The sequence below is a fragment of the Cyprinodon tularosa genome, unplaced genomic scaffold (assembly GCF_016077235.1).
Source record: "Cyprinodon tularosa strain WSP-4 unplaced genomic scaffold, ASM1607723v1 ctg686, whole genome shotgun sequence".
Lineage (NCBI taxonomy): Eukaryota > Metazoa > Chordata > Actinopteri > Cyprinodontiformes > Cyprinodontidae > Cyprinodon > Cyprinodon tularosa.
Window position 1 is genome coordinate 217,501 of NW_024039436.1, and position 20,000 is coordinate 237,500.

At 42.3% G+C, this 20,000-nt stretch overlaps 1 protein-coding gene across 1 annotated transcript in view; it reads right to left on the reverse strand.

Moving 5' to 3' along the window:
- Positions 1-20,000, reverse strand: part of fars2 (phenylalanyl-tRNA synthetase 2, mitochondrial) — a 181,619-nt gene that overhangs the window by 119,731 nt on the left and 41,888 nt on the right. The window contains exons 4-8 of the mRNA XM_038267814.1: positions 17,849-17,935; positions 17,557-17,616; positions 17,306-17,474; positions 15,406-15,568; positions 14,944-15,075 (exon numbers count right to left, since the gene is read on the reverse strand). Coding sequence (XP_038123742.1) covers positions 14,944-15,075; positions 15,406-15,568; positions 17,306-17,474; positions 17,557-17,616; positions 17,849-17,935 — 611 coding nt within the window. The remainder of the gene's footprint in view (positions 1-14,943; positions 15,076-15,405; positions 15,569-17,305; positions 17,475-17,556; positions 17,617-17,848; positions 17,936-20,000) is intronic.

The window sequence follows — 20,000 nt, forward strand, 5'->3', positions numbered from 1 at the left end:
TTGAAACAGATAATTACATAATCAGCAATTGTTTTTCTTATTTCAAATCTATATGATCTTGTTCTATTGGCAATTCAAGAACAAATGACTTATTTAGAAAGCAGATGGCCGCTCACACTGAGCCTGGTTCTGCTGGAGGTTTCTTCCTGTTCAAAGGGAGTTTTTCCTCTCCACTGTCGCTACAAGCATGCTTAGTGTGAGGGATTGCTGAAGAGTCAATGAGTCGATGCAATCAGCTGGTTTTCCTTAGATAGAAAACTTTGAATCAATCTGACTGGATGATCTGGTGAACTGGAAAGTGACCTGAGATGACATGATGTGAATTGGAGCTATTGAAATAAACTGAATAGAACTGAATATGGGAAGAAGTTAGTTTTTAATGGAAATCTGAAATAATCAGTTATGTTTTTAGTTAAATTAATAAATATGGGATTATTCTACAAACATTTCAGATGTGTTTTTAGTAAAGAAAATAATGGAAAATAAATTTCTTTTTAAGTTATGGCTTTATTGACCCTGAAGGTCTGAATCACGTGAAACGTGACGTTTTTGAACTCGATAGCCAAACAGCTGCAGCCCAGTTAAACGCCGACTTTCCTCTGACAGTTTCTTTCCCATTAGCTACAAAAAGAAAACTGAAAGCTGGAAAAATGAGATCAAAGTTTGCAGTTGCGCTCCGAACCGGAGCGGATCCGATTGATTTTCTTTACCATCATGAAGTGAGCCGTTTGTGGATGGAACATCTAAAGCCCGGAATGAGAGGCGGTGATCAATGAGAGGCTGAAGAAGATCAGTTTATTGGACCTTAAAATCTGATCGATTGTGGAGGAAATTCTCACTTCATTAGCAGGAAACCCAGCAGCCTCCATCCATCCCTGATGAAATACGAGGAAACCACTGAACGCAACAGAAAACAAACAGCTAGCTTAATGCCGGTGAAATTATGGAGGATGTTTAGTGAGCTGCATCTCGAGATTTTCATCAAACTCTGAATTTATATGATGATTTCACCTCTAACAGATCTGAAGATGACAGCGTCTCCATGGTGACCTCTACCTACATGAAGATAGACCATCAGAGTAACACTTATGTGTTACCTTTAGGTATTTCTGCTCATTTCTAAAAGTAGAATGGGAGGCAGATCTTTTAGTTCTCAGGCTCCTCTCCTGTGGAACCAACTACCAGTTTTAGTCCGTGAGGCAGACACCCTGTCTACTTTTAAGGCTAGGTTTAAAACTTTCCTTTTTGATAAAGCTTCTAGTTAGAGTGGCTCAGGTTATCCTGAGCTATCTCTATAGTTCTGCTGCTATAGGCTTAGACTGCTGGAGGACATAGGGACCCCTTTTTCATCATTCTGCTTCATTTTATCTCTATAGTTCTGCTGCTATAGGCTTAGACTGCTGGAGGACATAGGGACCCCTTTTTCATCAATCTGCTTCATTCTATCTCTATAGTTCTGCTGCTATAGGCTTAGACTGCTGGAGGACATAGGGACCCCTTTTTCATCAATCTGCTTCATTCTATCTCTATAGTTCTGCTGCTATAGGCTTAGACTGCTGGAGGACATAGGGACCCCTTTTTCATCAATCTGCTTCATTCTATCTCTATAGTTCTGCTGCTATAGGCTTAGACTGCTGGAGGACATAGGGACCCCTTTTTCATCATTCTGCTTCATTCTATCTCTATAGTTCTGCTGCTATAGGCTTAGACTGCTGGAGGACATAGGGACCCCTTTTTCATCAATCTGCTTCATTCTATCTCTATAGTTCTGCTGCTATAGGCTTAGACTGCTGGAGGACATAGGGACCCCCTTTTCATCATTCTGCTTCATTCTATCTCTATAGTTCTGCTGCTATAGGCTTAGACTGCTGGAGGACATAGGGACCCCTTTTTCATCAATCTGCTTCATTCTATCTCTATAGTTCTGCTGCTATAGGCTTAGACTGCTGGAGGACATAGGGACCCCTTTTTCATCAATCTGCTTCATTCTATCTCTATAGTTCTGCTGCTATAGGCTTAGACTGCTGGAGGACATAGGGACCCCTTTTTCATCAATCTGCTTCATTCTATCTCTATAGTTCTGCTGCTATAGGCTTAGACTGCTGGAGGACATAGGGACCCCTTTTTCATCAATCTGCTTCATTCTATCTCTATAGTTCTGCTGCTATAGGCTTAGACTGCTGGAGGACATAGGGACCCCTTGTTCATCAATCTGCTTCATTCTATCTCTATAGTTCTGCTGCTATAGGCTTAGACTGCTGGAGGACATAGGGACCCCTTTTTCATCAATCTGCTTCATTCTATCTCTATAGTTCTGCTGCTATAGGCTTAGACTGCTGGAGGACATAGGGACCCCTTTTTCATCAATCTGCTTCATTCTATCTCTATAGTTCTGCTGCTATAGGCTTAGACTGCTGGAGGACATAGGGACCCCCTTTTCATCATTCTGCTTCATTCTATCTCTATAGTTCTGCTGCTATAGGCTTAGACTGCTGGAGGACATAGGGACCCCTTTTTCATCAATCTGCTTCATTCTATCTCTATAGTTCTGCTGCTATAGGCTTAGACTGCTGGAGGACATAGGGACCCCTTTTTCATCAATCTGCTTCATTCTATCTCTATAGTTCTGCTGCTATAGGCTTAGACTGCTGGAGGACATAGGGACCCCCTTTTCATCATTCTGCTTGGTGAATGTCGGGGCTGCAGAAAGGATCTTCTGTCTTACCTGAAAGCCTGAATGTAGTATTTTGGGATTTAAACTGTTTTAAACTGTTAAGTGAAGCGGGGCCTGGGCGCAATTTGGAGGTGTGCACGCCTGTTCTCTGCTATGAGCCATAATTCAGTCCAAAATCAAGCCAATGTTTCTAAGGGGTCCTAAAGACGTCATGTTTGAGTTGCTTGTATCCCCTCTGTGGCCCCTGGTGGCCCCATGTTTACCTGCGTTCCTCCAACCTAGAGTAGACATGAAGAAGGTGTTCAACCTGCTAATGTCGCCGGTTGTTAAGCAACAGACCGGAAACGAAAACCTGTTCAAAGCGAACTGGTTTCCATCAAGCTGCCTGCTGGTTTTCCTGGATTGAGAACTTTAATTTTTGATGGCCTCATTATCAACGTAATCATCCTGAGATGGAAGCCGACTCAACGCCGCTCCATTAGCGTGCTCGCCACTGCCTCTTCCCATCAGTCATCACATCCCAGCTTCTCCCAAACTTCATGGAGCTCCTCGGCCTCCAATTACCCCCCCTCCTGGTCCCTCCTCCTCCTCCTCCTCCAGCTCTCATTAACTCTCTCCCTTGTGGAGATGCGCCTCCGGCAACACATATGGCGGTCACGCTTCCACATCGTTAAATAACACACACACCAGCCAACACCAACTGGTGTCCCCCATCGCTGCCTCCTGGTGGAGCCCGGGTCCTGCCACTCGTTAATTCCTCCCTCCCTCCTCCTCCTCGTCCCATTAACATCTCCTTTCCCACCTCCTCCTTTTTTTGTTAAACTCCCTCCCTTCATCATCATCATCATCTCCGCTGCTTCTTCCTTATTGTCTCCTCTACGCTCCAGAACAAAGTGTGTGTGTTGGGTGGATGGAGGAGGGGTGGTGCTGCTTGGTGTGGGGTGGGGGGGTGAATGAGTGGTTTCCTAGGCAACCAGCCACATTGCCGCAGTGGATACGTAGGGGAGGTGGAGAGGGTGAGGAGTGTTGAAAGAGTGAAAATGAGAACAGAGGAGCGTGCGCGTGCGAGCGCACGGGGGGCACAAACGGATCCGTGCGGCGACTGTCAGCGGAGTGACTTTAACTGGATGTAAGGACTCCGAACAACGAGCCGGACCATGAGCGGCAGAGCCGGAGCTTCGTTTTCCAAAGGAGCCGAGAGGCGGGAGAGGAAAAAAAAAAACTCTGAGATGATGAAACACCAGGGAAAAAAATCAGCAACTAATTAATAACAGTGAGAAGAACTGAGCTGTAGGACTATTTATGATTTATTAAGTAATGATTACAGCCCGCATCTAGGAAATAAAACAAGTGGGTTTCAGCCTTAATGAAGACAGTAGAGCAAAGCAGAGCGGGTCCAGATTCCTCCACAGGGACGTTAGCGGCTCATCATGACGCACCACGCTCCGAAAATTTACTTTACTTAAATGTTTTCCAACTAGGATCTGATTCCAGGGTTCTATTTATTGGCAACTTATTTTAGCTATTATAATCATTTAACACTGTTCACTGACTTGATTGGAGGTGTGCACTTTTGATCTACATATATATATATATATATTAGGGATGCAGGATATAATCGGCCCCCTATCGGTATCGGCCTTAAAACTGAATATCGGACATCGGCCACCCCACCGATATATAACCCGATATTTGATCAGCTTCTGAGTTTCTAAAGTCTAAAAAAAAAAAAATAAATACTACTTCTTCCTCAAAAACTTCTTTTTTACAGACCTAAAAACTTCTAAAGACGAGGGAAAAAATATTGATCTATTAAAATATCCCAATATCTTCATATGCTGATATATTGCCATTTAAAAACACCATATCAATCTCTTTTACTAATGAAATATTGCTATATGTCATCGTTATGCTACGAAATCCCCCGAAAATTCACCAAATGTTGCCATATTTTTATATGTTGATATATTGACGCGGTATCGATCTATTTTACTAACAAAATCTCACAAGAATTTGCAAAATATCACGAGAGTTTGTAACAGAACGATGAAATTTCACGAGATTTTGAAAGTAAAATAGATCGATACCGCGTTTTTAAAAATCAATTTGATATCAGCGTATGAAAATATATTTGAGTATATTATTTTGCAAAGTGTCAGAAATGGATAACAAAACTGCTATTTTCAATGACTACTTATTTTTGTCCAGCTTTAACATCGGTGTCGATATCGGTTATCGGCTACATGAGTTTTAAAATATCGGATATCGGCCAAAATCCCAATATCGTGCATCCCTAATATATATGTTTTTTATTATTTATTTTTTATCAATACGCAAGGATAATATCCTTTATAATCGAAACGGTGGAACTGTGGTCGAAAAATTTAGATTTCTCTAAATTGATTCATCGTATTTACTCACTATGAAAGATTTTCACTCAGCCTGTTTCACCTGCAAAGCCGCATAATTCCCCTGACTGAGGCTGTTTGTAGACCAGACATTCGTTCTCAAGGTTTATTCATAACATGTTACTGTTTAACCAAAGTGTCTCTAATTTTTTTTTAAATTTCCATTATTGTCAGTAAGGAGGAACGAACACTGCTCGGGCAGAACAGGGCTGATTACCGTGCAATAATGATGAAATGTTCACTCTTTGCAAAGATATAAGTACCGACTGAGTAAAATCCATCGACCTCCGTTTATTTAACTGGAGCGAATAGTTATTGGGTTTCCTTAAAAAGAAATAATTGATGATCTGAAACATTAAGAGAGAATAAAGCAGGGCTGCAACTAACAATTATTTTGCAAATCGATTAACGTGTCAATTTCTTTTTCCATTAATCAATTAATAAACTGATGGTTCCTTAAAGAAGACTTTTTGTGAAACTAAAACTTTTCCACTTGAGGAGTTCTGGACAGAGCAGATGCAAAATGTTTACATATTTTTTTTAAATCCTGGTATATTTCCTGCTGTAAGTGAGTCCCTCTGTCGGCTAGAGACACGTTTTAGAGCCTCAATACTCCAGTTAACGATTGATCGATTACTAATTTAGTTGACGATTATTTCAATAATTGATTTATAATGATAGTTTCAGCCCTAGAAAAAAGTTAAACTAGCAGATATCTGGGAGGGTGATTAGCCAAACCTAACGAGTATCACCCGCTTAAAGTAATACGATTCCCCTGGTTTGTCCTCCACCGCCTAACTAGAGCCAAACCTTTTCTAAACCAGTAGCCTGAGGCATATCTGCTGCTAGTTAACGATGGCTCTTGTTATCAGGAACAGTTGAATTTTTTAGTGGCTAAAAAGTTGGCAAATAATTGTGTTTGCAAACTACCGTATTTTCTGGAATAAAAGGCACTACTTTTTTCCCACGTTTTGAACCATGCGGCTTATAAGAAGGTTCGGCTTTTCTGTGGATGTTTCCTAACCGCCAGAGGGGGAAGTCAAAGAATAAGGGGCTAATTTTCATTTAGCACAAAAACATGCTAGCATTAGGCACTACGGAGAATAAATGTCCTGAATTCACACATTTTGACATTTATTTGCTGCATTAAAGCTGCTGAACTAATGAATTTCAGTAGAAGCTCTTATTACTGCGAGCTAACAAGCTAACAGGGGCTAGCATTCTTCTTCTTCCGTACTCCGGGGGCTGTATGTAGAGCTCCCCCTACAGGTTTGGTGGGAGACAGTTCAGTAGATATCGGCGGCTTATTAGCCTCGTGAGACCATCCTGATTTCGCGAGCTTTCAAGGTTTCACTCGCTAATCAGTCTGGAGACTCTCCGTTAAAGAAAATTTGGAGCCGTTCACCAAACGAACGTCCAATCAGCGTTGGCTTTGAGGCGGGTTGAGGTGTGACGCAACGAGAAGCACGACAGTTCAGTCTGAAGAACATGGCGGCTTCAGCCGATGAAACTAGCGTTAGCGTGGCTATCGAGCAAGTTTTATCGGATTTACAGAGTATTTCTTCACTGAAAGAAGAGCAAAACACTGCTCTGGAGGCTTTTCTCAGAGGAAAAGATGTTTTTGCTCCTCTCCCGACTGGTTTCGGCAAGAGTTTGATCTATCAAATGGCTCCTCTTCGTCGTCGCTCTGTTAGTACGTCATATGCTTCGTTGATCTGATTGGTTTATTTGGCCCGTCTATCACCAACATAGGCCAATCAGCTAACCAGTATTTTCGCCCCTTCCCAAAATTACTTCAACGGAAGGTTTCCAGATGGATATGCGGAGCAAATCCATCTGGCGGAGTCAGGTTAGCAGCTTATAGCCTGGTGCTGCTTATAGATGTACGTTTCCAGGTTTTTCAAATAATTTTGTGGGCGTGGCTTATACTGAGGTGCCTCTATAGTCCGGAAAATACGGTAACGGTTATTTGACAAAGTGCAACTGTTCAATCGCAAAGACGTAGATTTTTAATCACACCACATTTTACAAGAGTAAGAAACTAAGTTCCTCCCTCCAGCTCTTCAGGTGGTGATTAAATGCTTGAAGTGGGTTTGTCGCCACATAGGAAGGTAGAGAGAGTTGCAGCGAGCAGCAGATCCATGCAGGAAAGTAGAAATAAACAGTTTTTTAAACAATGGTTACAGTAAAGACCTGGAACAATGGACTGTGGGTAAGGAAGCTTTAAAAGATTACAAGGTTGGAGTTCAAAGGAAAATCGAAATAAAATCGCAACTTTGGTTAAAAATAATCGCAATTTATGGTTCAGGCCTTCTAAAAAGCCTGTTTGGGTGCTTCAGAGCAGCAGAAGGCGACACCGGTTGATCCTCTCAGCGATCAGTTAGGATCTCTGAAGCATCCAGCCGGTAGTTTTATAACTGTTTTTTTATGAAAAGCTGCGGTAGATTCATTAACTTCCATATGATCTAGGACTCTGCATCTCCTGGTTAGATCAGAGGTCATGAGGGGCGTTTAGTTTCCTTTCATTGAGGCGTTTCCATCTGCTAGATGTCCAGCAGTCGCCTCTGATTACCTGGAGGGAAACCTCCTCATGAACCTCACCTTTTCCACAAAGTTTCATTCCTTAGTTTTTATTTGGGAAACACAGAAAGCAGATTTAGACAGGAAACCTCTTCAATGGAATATAAATATTTGGAGGAGAAAGGAAACAGCCTGACAGTCAGCACCCAGGGAAAAAAAACAAACAGGTTATATCCAAAAGAAGCTGAATCACCTCTTCAGTGACAGCTGCAGAGAAACTGGATGTTCTGTTATTATTACCGGCTCCTAACTCCTTCTGTCAGCCTCCAGGTCGGAGCGGGACTCGGAGCTTGTGGAGGAGTTGGCTGCGACTTGTCAGCGTGTACAGAGCGGGTCGTCAGGCTGCTGGACGGCAGAGCCGCCTCAGGTGCTGTCTGGCCCTACGCTCCCACCGCCTCAGGAAACACACACCCAGAAACCGCCAAAGGCGCCCTCCCCCCCCAACTCGCCGTGTGTGTCCTGAAACGCTCTATTTCTGTCACCCCTCGCTGCCTGAAACAGACTCCAACGTGAGCACAAACACCCCGAGCTGCAGCTCTGGAGCACAGAGTGAGGATGCAGGATGCAGACTGCCTCCTAAATCCTACTCTGACCTGCAGCCCCCTCCTCTGGTGGGGCCGTAAACTGCAGCTTAGGGGCCACAAGTGGAAGATTTTCTTAATTATGACTCAACAAATAACCAGAAGAATCAGCAGATCCTGGAGGTTTGATGATGAAGAACCTGGAGTCTCCAGAGGGCCCACCTTCATGTGAGGCCTCCAGGAGCTCCTGACTCACAGATACTAAAGTAAAAAATCTTGGTGTTATTTTTGATCAGGACCTGTCATTTAAATCCCAGATCAAAGTGGTTTCTAGAATTTCCTTCTTTCATCTGAGGAATATTGCAGAAATGAGAAATCTCCTGTCCAGGGGTGATGCTGAGAAACTAGTCCATGCATTTGTTACTTCAAGGCTGGACTATTGTAATTCTTTACTATCAGGAAGTCCACAAACTGTAGTTAAAAGCCTTCAGCTGATCCAAAATGCTGCAGCCAGAGTTCTGATGAAAATGAAAAAGAGAGATCATATCTCGCCTATCCTGGCTTCTCTTCATTGGCTTCCTGTTAAATCAAGAATAGAATTTAAAATCCTCCTTCTCACATATAAAGCCTTAAATGGCCAAGCTCCATCTGATATCAGAGATCTGATTGTTCCTTATGTTCCTAACAGAGCACTTCGCTCTCAATCTGCGGGTTTACTAGTGGTTCCTAGAATTTCTAAAAGTAGAATGGGAGGCAGATCTTTTAGTTATCAGGCTCCTCTCCTGTGGAACCAACTACCAGTTTTAGTCCGTGAGGCAGACACCCTGTCTACTTTTAAGGCTAGGCTTAAAACTTTCCTTTCTGATAAAGCTTCTAGTTAGAGTGGCTCAGGTTATCCTGAGCTATCTCTATAGTTCTGCTGCTATAGGCTTAGACTGCTGGAGGACATAGGGACCCCTTTTTCATCATTCTGCTTCATTCTCTCTCTGTTCTCCTATTCTGCAGAATCTGTTAGTTCAATCTCTAACCTTCTGCTCTCTCTGCTTTTCCTCAGAGTAGCTTTGCCTCGTCTGTTCCTGTTTGGCTGTGACGTCATCCTGGAAAGAAACATCAGCTGTGCTGCTTCTATCAACACCCTTGTTTATAGATGTTGGAGATCGGCCTGTTTTCCAGTGTAGTCCTGTTTCTCTGACTGTGACTAACTGGATGTGCTCTCTTCATCCTCTGACATGGGAGCTGGCTCGGAGCTCGTCTGCCTGGCTGTGTGTTTCCTGGACGGGCCGCCTGTGGAGCTCGTTGACAGTTGCCTTTTGTATCTATGCTTCTATTTCTATGTCTGGTTCTGTCTCCTTGAACCCCAGTGGGCCTCAGCAGATGGCCGCTCACACTGAGCCTGGTTCTGCTGGAGGTTTCTTCCTGTTCAAAGGGAGTTTTTCCTCTCCACTGTCGCTACAAGCATGCTTAGTGTGAGGGATTGCTGAAGAGTCAATGAGTCGATGCAATCAGCTGGTTTTCCTTATATAGAAAACAGTAATTTCCGCTTGACATTTATTTTAGCAAAAGCTAACAGAGGTTGGGTGCAGCTATCTTTGTTCAGAGCATGTTTTTTGTTTTGTTTTTCCTCGCGTGCTGCTTCCATGTCCCGCCTCTCGGTGTGACATCTGTCGCTTTGATTTGATTGCTTTGAGAAACACAGCAGCACTCAGTGAATTTAACCAGCAGCTACTTCTATATATGTTAAAGTAAAAGTTAGGAGACGGGTTGGTTAAAAAAACTAGAGATGTCAATGAATAATCTGTTTGTTAGACAACAGATTATAAGTTTATACAAGTTAGTAATATAAAGCAAAAAGCTTGAGAAATATAGTTTAAATGTTATGTTCTTCTTCTTTACTATAAAATCTTGGCGTCTCAGAGGACCATGACTCCCAGTTACAGCTTGAAATTAACACGTTTCCTTATAGTGCAGACGGAATCAGACTGCAGACTGGAAAAAATCTAAATTAGATAAGTCAATTTTTCTTAAAATAAGTGCATTTGGTCTTTTAGTAAGGAGGTTAAAGAGCACTAGAAAAAAACAATCTGGAAATAAGTAATCATTTCTTAAATTAAGTATATTTACCCTTAATTGGAGTAGTTTAATGACATAATTTACAAATGGTGTCTTTTCTTATTTTAAATCTAAATAGTTTTGTTGCATTGGCAAAATGTCTCTTTTAAGTTAATTGAGACATTTTGCCAATAGAAGAAGATTTACATAAAAAAAAAATGTATTGTCTTATTTCAAGTGCATAATATCTTATTATCTAATTTTTAAGAGTGAAAACACTAATTTGGCGAATCATCTTGTTAACCTACTCAAATTAAAGGTAAATACAGTTAATGTAAGAAATTTCTACTTATTTCTAGATTGTTTTTGCAGTGTGCAAGAAAGCCACACTTCAAAAACTTCCCAAAAATGAGTTAAAATGTCTTAAAATAAATGTATTTTCCCATTAATTTGATTAGGAAAATAAGATGATCTGCCATTAGAATGAGTATTTCTACCCTTAAAATAAGTAATTAGATATTATGCACTTTAAACAAGACACTGCCGCCTTATTTTCTTATTTTAAAAGCAAATTTTCTTATTCTGTTTGCAAATGTATTTTAAGATAAAAAATGACTTATTTTGGTTTCTTTGTGTTGGATCCCAACAGGTCGCCACTGTTAGGGAGCTGCAGATACGAGTCAGCAGGTCTCCATAAAAACAATAATCTAATTCCACATGGTGACTGAAGGCAGAAAAAGTTCATCGGAAACTTCCAAAATGGCCGAACATCTCTGGGACGTCACTATTTGGATCTTAAATTGGGCTGGACAATATTTAATAACTAACGGTAACTATAGAGACGATATCAGGTCCCATATTTTCTATTCCTCCTCATCTGGGCTTCAGTCACTCTGACCTTTAACAATATTGGCGACGCTATTATCTCCAGTGTTAGCATCTCCTGCCATGAGACTGTCTAAACTAAACATTAGGATAAAAATAAAGGTTAATACCTGCTGGAGCTGATTACAGGACAATTATTTGACCCTAATATTAACACTGACGCCGTAACCATTCTGTTTGGCTGTAGCCCTGATCTAAACACGGGGAAATTAAACTGACTTTTTCCAGACATCAGGTCAGGTTTCTGAAGTATGAAATCACCAGTCTGAATATAGTCTGTGTGCTGAGATGGATGGTGATGCAGTCAGGAAGTCCACAAACTGTAGTTAAAAGCCTTCAGCTGATCCAAAATGCTGCAGCCAGAGTTCTGATGAAAATGAAAAAGAGAGATCATATCTCTCCTAACCCAGGGTTCCTACAGCATAAGGCAAGTTAAATTCAAGACTTTTTAAGACTTTTTAAGGACCCGTGGGAACCCGGTATCCTGGCTTCTCTTCATTGGCTTCCTGTTAAATCCAGAATAAAATTCTCACATAGAAAGCCTTAAAATCTGATATCAGATTGTGTATCTGGTTAACCGTTTCTGTGTCCTAAAGAAAACGAGGAATATTTTTCCATTTTTCTGAAAGAGGCCAGCAGGATTTTCGTTTCATGGTTTTGTTGCGGTGATGTAGGGACAACGTGACGTCGTAGGAGAATAACGCAGCTTTATTTTTATCTGATCTGGAGAGAACAGTTTGCTTCACTTAAAGTATTAAACAGTAAAATGTTATGAATAAACCTTGTTATGGGAATAAGAATGTCTGAGTTAAATTGCATATCGGGCAGAGTTAAATTACCTGTAGATAATGGGAAAGGTTTTGCAGTTCTATGGTAGTAGAACAAAAGGCAAGGTTCTGGGGAATTGTCAACTGCCCAAGGAGAAATTTTTGATCAAATGCTAACAGCTTTAAAGATAATTAGAAATCAAATACTGGAAAATTAGCTCAAACAAAGTCCTCTTCTTCTCCATAAAAAAAAAAAAAAAATCATCAAATAAATAAATGTAATCTAACAACAACTTAACTGTTTTTAATATTCTTTTTTTAGTTTCTGCATTTTTTATTTTGTTTTATTTATATTTTTTATTTATTTTTTTATTTTTATTTTTTCCTACTTGCTTTGATTCTGTTTTATCTTTCTGTATTTTAATCATGTAAAGCACTTTGCATTGTCTTTGTACTGAATTGTGCTATGCAAATACATTTGCCTTGCCTTGCCTTGGTCTACAAACACCCCCATTCAGCCATTGCGTGGCCTTGCAGGTGAAACATGCTGAGTGAAAATAAGCATAAATTAATATATGAAATAATAGAAATCTAAATTTTCCGACCACAGGGACGTACTGATCATTTTTACTACTGAGGATCATTTCTTTATTGAATAAAGAAGTATATTTTTGCTTTAGCTAAATCTATTTTTAGACTTCTCAAACATTTTTTTCCATCCTGTATAATAATTAGAAGCAGCTTCTATTCAAACCAGAAACTTATAGAGAACTTTAATCCATTTTGGTTCATTTCAGTTTCATTTTATTACATTGTTTAGATCCCAAACCTTTGTTATAAAGATAATTTTTTATTTTAGGCCTTAAAGCATCGCCTTATACTCTTGGTCTGTCTGGTTTAATTGTCTTTCTGCTTCTTTTCTGTGTTAGAAACGGTTAAATGTTTCCTTTGGATTCCATGTATTATGAAAAGTCAAAGACAATGACAGATCGTCTTCTTGACTCTGGACTGAGCAGCGTCTGCTCGGCTTTCGGCTTCAGCTCATTTAAATCCAGAACATGTTCGTAGCTACAGTTCGCCCATTAACAGGCCGGCGAACCTCCCCGACACGTCCAGTCGTGTCAGTGGAAACACACAGAGACAGAGCGGCGGTTTGATCCACCCGCTCTTTGCGTTTTAAGGCATGTATTATTGATTAGAACAAGCAGCGGTGAAGTGAAGCGCCGCCACAGCTTTGTTCAAGGGCAAAGCAGCAAGTTCGGCACTTAGCCGTCTGACAGGCGAGAGAAGAGGCAGAGAAACAGACGGAGAGGGTTAAACCCGACCGAGGAGACACCAAACCGAGGCTCAGAGCGCTTGGAAACATCTGAGGCGAGGCAGAGGCCGACTTTAAGGGATTGAAGCAATAAGCTCACTGTTGGAGGAATCAATGCTGACCCCAGGTCTGCCTGTCCACAGCGGGTCATTATGGCTCCGCACGTCAACATGAACATCACGCCACAACCATCAGGGATGCAGAGGAAGCAGATAGAATTGTTCTGGTTTACGAAACAGAAATAACTTCCAGAGGCTTTGAGACCAGGTTAGAGTTTGTTCCACTTGTCCAGCTTCTCTTTAGATCTTAATGTCCACAAATAATAAAAGGACCAGCCAAGGACCAGCCAAGGGCAGCCAAGGACCAGTCAAAGACCAGCCAAGGACCAGCCAATGACTAGCCAAGGACCAGCCAAGGACCAGCCAAGGACTAGCCAAGGACCAGCCAAGGACCAGACAAGGACCAGCCAATGACTAGCCAAGGACCAGCCAAGGGCAGCCAAGGACCAGTCAAAGACCAGCCAAGGACCAGCCAAGAGCCAGTCAATGACTGGCCAAGGACCAGCCAAGGACTAGCCAAGGACCAGTCAAAGACCAGCCAAGGACCAGCCAAGAGCCAGTCAGTGACTAGCCAAGGACCAGCCAAGGACCAGGCAAGAGCCAGTCAATGACTAGCCAAGGACCAGCCAAGGAACAGCCAAGGACCGGCCAAGGAACAGCCAAGGAACAGCCAAGGACCAGCCAAGGAGTAGCCATGGAACAGCCAAGGACCAGCCAAGGACCAGTCAAAGACCAGCCAAGGACCACTAAAGGACCAGCCAAGGACCACTAAAGGATCAGCCAAGGGCCAGACAAGGACCAGTCAAAGACCAGCCAAGAGTCAGTCAAGGACCACTAAAGGACCAGCCAAGGACCAGCCAAGGGCAGCCAAGGACCAGCCAAGAGCCAGTCAATGACTAGCCAAGGAAGAGCCAAGAGCCAGTCAAGGACCACTAAAGGACCAGCCAAGGACCAGCCAAGAGCCAGTCAAGGACCACTAAAGGACCAGCCAAGGACTAGCCAAGGACCAGCCAAGAGCCAGTCAAGGACCACTAAAGGACCAGCCAAGGAAAAGCCAAGGACCAGTCAAGGACCAGCCAAGGACCAGCCAAGAGCCAGTCAAGGACCAACAAAGGACCAACAAAGGGCAGCCAAGGAAAAGCCAAGGAAAGTGTGGAAATTTAGAATGGCTACTACTGTAGGTTATTATGCAGCAAAGGTCAACAGGCCGGAAATCAAACCTGCGGCGGCGGCTGTGCCCGTTACTAATCCATTTATCTTTCTTCTAAAGAGAGAAAATGTTATTAAGGGAAGTTTTATTAGTATTTTAATAGTATGTAATGATTTCTCAGCAATACCTGCAATAATCTTTGACTAAGAAAATACTCTGAAAATTACGTGATGTAATTTTATAACTTATAACTAGAATTTATAACGATGCACTATAAATAATATTTCCATCTAATTGTAAACATACATTTGTTTGGTGTCTATTCGATGTGCGAAACGTCCCCCCCCTGAAAACAAGCCCTTCTTTTCTCTGCTTACCGTAGAAAAGCCTGATTAGAAATCCAGAAATCTACAGAACCTGAAAGACGAGCTTTTTCACCCAGAACTAAAAAGCTAAACTTTAAAAGCTGATGTTTTAAAGGAGGCGGCTGACAGAAAAACCGGACCAACGCAGAGATGAAGGTTAAAGTTCTGACCCGAGTTCAGCAGTTCCTGCTCCATCACTCCACAGCCCAGCACCTCCATCCAGTCGCCCTGGAAACGCACCTCCAGCTCAAAGGAGGGATGAGTGAACGGGAAGTAACAGTCGACCCACCGGACATCCACGTCTGAACGAGAGGAAGATGGTGGTTAAAGAGGGCGGATGTGTCATCGCCGCAGTGGCGCCGAACGACCGATCTCTATTTATTCCCTGGATTGCTGATTTCCTGAAAAAAGTGATGATTTGATCTTTGTTTTAAAAGTCTTAAGTCCACCTGAAAATTAGAACATTATTGTTCGATGCTGTAGAGCACATATCGTTTACATTGCCACCGGTCTAACTAGGGAGTACCAATATGGCCGCCGGTGGCGTCACTTCAACCCCGTACTACCAACTGGAAATCAGCAATCCAGTGAATAAATAGAGATCCGTGCACAGAACATCCTGCCTGCCCCACCTGATCCAAACAGGTGAGTGACGAGTCGGGTTAAGGTCTGCTTCAGGTCAAACTCCACCAGCTTCACCGCCTCCAGGGTGTGGCTTTCCTGCTTGTGGGGCGTCCGGCGGCCTCCCCGCTCAAAGAGGGACAGATCCTCGCCGTTCGGGACCTTAGAGAAGAGCTGACCGACACAAAGGTCACGTTCAGACGTTCTGCTTTTAACTGCAGGTTCTTCAGTTTATCAGGTTTCCTTCCGACTTAACCAACATCTAAACAAATAAGTTTATAAAGTTAATTATTCTGGAAGCTTGAAGGGACTAAATCATATGACGGAGTACTAGAGCCAGGCTAGAGATCTCTTTTTCTTCTATTTCGAGAATAAAGTCGTAACATTACGAGAATAAAGTTGTGATATTATCGGAAACAAGTTGTATTTTATGCCAACTCTTCCCAGAATCCCTTTCTTCCCTAAAATGAGGAATGTGGAGCATCATGGAAAGTTCTACTTTAGCATCGGTTTGAAACATCAGGAAATCTTTTAGCAGCAGCATCAAACTGGGCAGGATGTCAAAGTGCTGATTGGTGGAGCTGGTCGGCCGTCATCTGCTGGGCAGAGCTCCAAGCTTTCTTTCTGAAACAGGTTATTGAATGATGACTTCTTTTTCGTAGTATTACAACTTTATTCTTGTAATGTTACGACTTTATTCTCGTACTGTTACGACTTTATTCTCGTAATGTTACGACTTTGCTCTCGTAATGTTACGACTTTGCTCTCGTAATGTTACAACTTTGCTCTCGTAATGTTACCACTTTGTTCTCGTAATGTTACCACTTATTCTCGTAATATTACGACTTTATTCTCGTACTGTTACGACTTTATTCTCGTACTGTTACGACTTTATTCTCGTAATGTTACGACTTTGCTCTCGTAATGTTACGACTTTGCTCTCGTAATGTTACGACTTTGCTCTCGTAATGTTACGACTTTGCTCTCGTAATGTTACGACTTCATTCTCGTAATGTTACGACTTTGTTCTCATATTATTACGACTTTGTTCTCGTAATGTTACGACTTTGTTCTCGTAATGTTACGACTTTGCTCTCTTAATGTTACCACTTTGCTCTCTTAATGTTACCACTTTGTTCTCATAATGTTACGACTTTGCTCTCTTAATGTCACGACTTTGCTCTCGTAATGTTACGACTTTGCTCTCGTAATGTTACCACTTTGTTCCCGTAATGTTACGACTTTGTTACCGTAATGTTACGACTTTGTTCTCGTAATGTTACGACTTTGTGCTTGTAATGTTACGACTTTGTTCTCGTAATGTTACGAGTTTGTTCTCGTAATGTTACGAGTTTCTCGTGATGTTACGAGTTTGTTCTCGTAATCTTACGACTTTATTCTCGTAATGTTACGAGTTTGTTCTCGTAGTATTACAACTTTGTTCTCGTAATGTTGCCACTTTGTTCTCGTAATGTTACCACTTTGTTTTCGTAATGTTACCACTTTGTTCTCGTAATGTTACCACTTTGTTCTCGTAATGTTACCACTTATTCTCGTAATATTACGACTTTATTCTCGTAATGTTACCACTTTGTTCTCGTAATGTTACAACTTTGTTTTGTAATGTTACGACTCCAGCCTGGCCCTAATACTGCGTCGTTAATTTTACATTCATGAGGACAGAACGGAAAATATTTGCTGCAGTGTTTAAGCCCCCTGTGGCCGTTGATGGAACTGCAGCTTGTCATAGCAGGCTGTGCCCACAGGGTGGCAGTGGAATCATCATTACAGCCTGTGATCCAATCCTCTGGCACTGTGAGCAGCCTTATATCGCCTTCCTACTCTTCATGTTTTGGATAAATCCAGACTCAGACCTGATCCCAGCCTCTGAGTCAAACTGAGGGTCCGAACCTCGTGGTTGGAGAAAAGTCGGACTCCCTCCATCTGATGGAAGACGGGGTAGTGGCTGGCATCGATCTCGTCTCGTCTGTAGACGTCTCCGGCCAATAGGAAGGCATCCAGGCCGGAGCGGACCAGTTCCGTCTGGTGGGCCGACGTGTGAGCTCGAAGCATGGTGGTTCTGGAAAGGAGCGGGATCATGAAACCCTGGGCCGGTCCAAATCAAGGACTCAAAGTGTGAGTCTCTGAGAGCTGAAGGTCACCTGTTCAGGTAGTAGTTGTCTCCTGGCTTCCTGCTGGGATGATCGGCTGGGATCAACAAGCTGCAGGAGGAACAGAAACCATCTTTCATCTGATGTTCACTTGAATTATGAATCCAGCCAGCACATGTTCTATTAAAGATGAATTAGCTTCTAGGAACACATTAGCATGGCGGCAGAGGCTTTATGTGAAGCTGGGTTTCTGCTGCCATGGCCCCGCCCACCAGGAAGCTGGTGATGAACTGATGAACATTCATCAGTTCATCACCATCCATCCATCCATCCATCTTCTAACCTGTCAAAGTTCTGCTCCACCGTCACCACAGGACTCAGGTTATCGTGGACAGAGAACACTGGGTTCCCCCAGCGGCCGATGTAGGAGCTGTGAAGGAAAATCAATCATTGTTGTGAGAGAGCACAGATGAACAGACCAAACCAAAGGCTCAGAGGAACATTTAGAGAGACTTCACTCAAAGAAGAAGGGATCATTAAAACCTCAGTGTGATGGTTTTACTTCTTCGAAACAAAGCTAACTCTCAGTTAATGAAGCTACAGGTTCAGGTATGAGCATCTCCTGGTGGCTGCTCTGACCAGCCTCAGGCGTACCCTCCTAGGATTCTACCGCTCCTTGGTACCAAGTCCAACCGAGCTGAAGGAACCAAAAATCAACCATCCTGGATTCTGGGAACTTTTCACAGGGTTTAGATTCACAAGTGTTTGTCTGCAAGATGTTAAAAATAAGAAGAAGACTGAGATTCCCGACCAGATAAAACAGGAAAGCAAGTTCAGTCACTGCCTTAATCAAAAGAGGCCAGAAGGAAGGATTAGATTGAACATTTCTCTGGTCTTTGACGGAAAAGGGAAGCTCTTTTGAATTGAAAAATCTTCCTGGATGGAAGAGAAACGTCTTCAAACTTGGAAACAAAATCCAGTGGATTGATTTTTTTACTTTTTTGGAATGACGATGACCTGGATGACTGAGAATCACCACCAACATATTTAAGCTAATTTATCTTCCCTTCAAACAACTTTCTCTATTAAACCCTCATTTACTCATATTGGGGCAACTGACCAATCAGAGAGACTCTAAAATCCTCTAGAGCTTTTACAGGAAACTTCCTGTGACTAAAGTTCAATCTCAACCAGCAGAGCAGATATGAGGGACTAGACAGCTGCAGAGTTTCCGTCTGAGGTAGATTTCCCGCCCCTCTCTGGCTTCTCCTGTGATCTTTCCAGAGACTGAAGTTCACAACCTGTGAAATGGCAGAACCATAAAGCACGGCAAGCCCACCACCTTCAGTGACAGCTTAATGATTCATTAATGCAGCATTAGGTGCGCGGTGAGCAGCAGCCTGATGATATTTCCCCGCTGCGTGCGGCGCAGCAAACTTTAGCTCTCTGTCGTCCCTGCAGATCATCCGTCAGCAGGTTGAGCCCACAAATATAGAAACATGTGAGGCAGAAGCTGCTGTTCTGTGGAAGCGGGAGATGAGCTATTAGGTCCCCACGCGTAAACAGTGGGGTTTAAGGAGCCAGGTCGATTAGACAATGCTGCTACTAAAACAGCAGGGGAGAAAACTGCAGGCCTTGGTGCTGCGTCTCATTCTGTCTTATTACATTTCAACGCAGATATAGTTTCATTTAACATGATAGAAGTTTGCTCTGGAATGTTCTAACTGAGGACAATATCTAGTGTGAAGCAAACATGTTTGACTTTAATGAATTTCCAGTAATAATCCACAAGTTTTAACACGAGATAACAGAGATAACATCCGGGATTCATTCTGAAAGGTTCTTCTAAAGCGTTCAGGAGTTAATTTCTAACCATTCCTCCAGGGAAGCATGTTTAAAGTCATGACCGCCTCCGGTCATGCAAGCTAACGCTAAAAAATTTAACTGAAAAATAAGTATTGAAAAGCCGGTCATGCAAACTAACGCTAACTCAACGGTGAGTTTATTACTTTAATTGTTCTGTAGTTGAGTTAGCATTAGCTTGCATAACCGGCTCAGGTCATGCAAGCTAACGCTAACTCAACGGTGGGTTTATCACTTGAATTTTTCTGTAGTTGAGTTAGCGTTAGCTTGCATGACTGGAGCCGGTCATGCAAGCTAACGCTAACTCAACGGTGAGTTTATTACTTAAATTTTTCTGTAGTTGAGTTAGCGTTAGCCTGCATGACCGGCTCCGGTCATGCAAGCTAACGCTCAAAAATTAAACTGAAAAATAAGTATTGAAAAGCCGGTCATGCAAGCTAACGCTAACTTAACGGTGAGTTTATTACTTAAATTTTTCTGTAGTTGAGTTAGCATTAGCTTGCATGACTGGCTCCGGTCATGCAAGCTAACGCTCAAAAATTAAACTGAAAAATAAGTATTGAATAGCCGGTCATGCAAGCTAACGTTAACTCAACGGTGAGTTTATTACTTAAATTTTTCTGTAGTTGAGT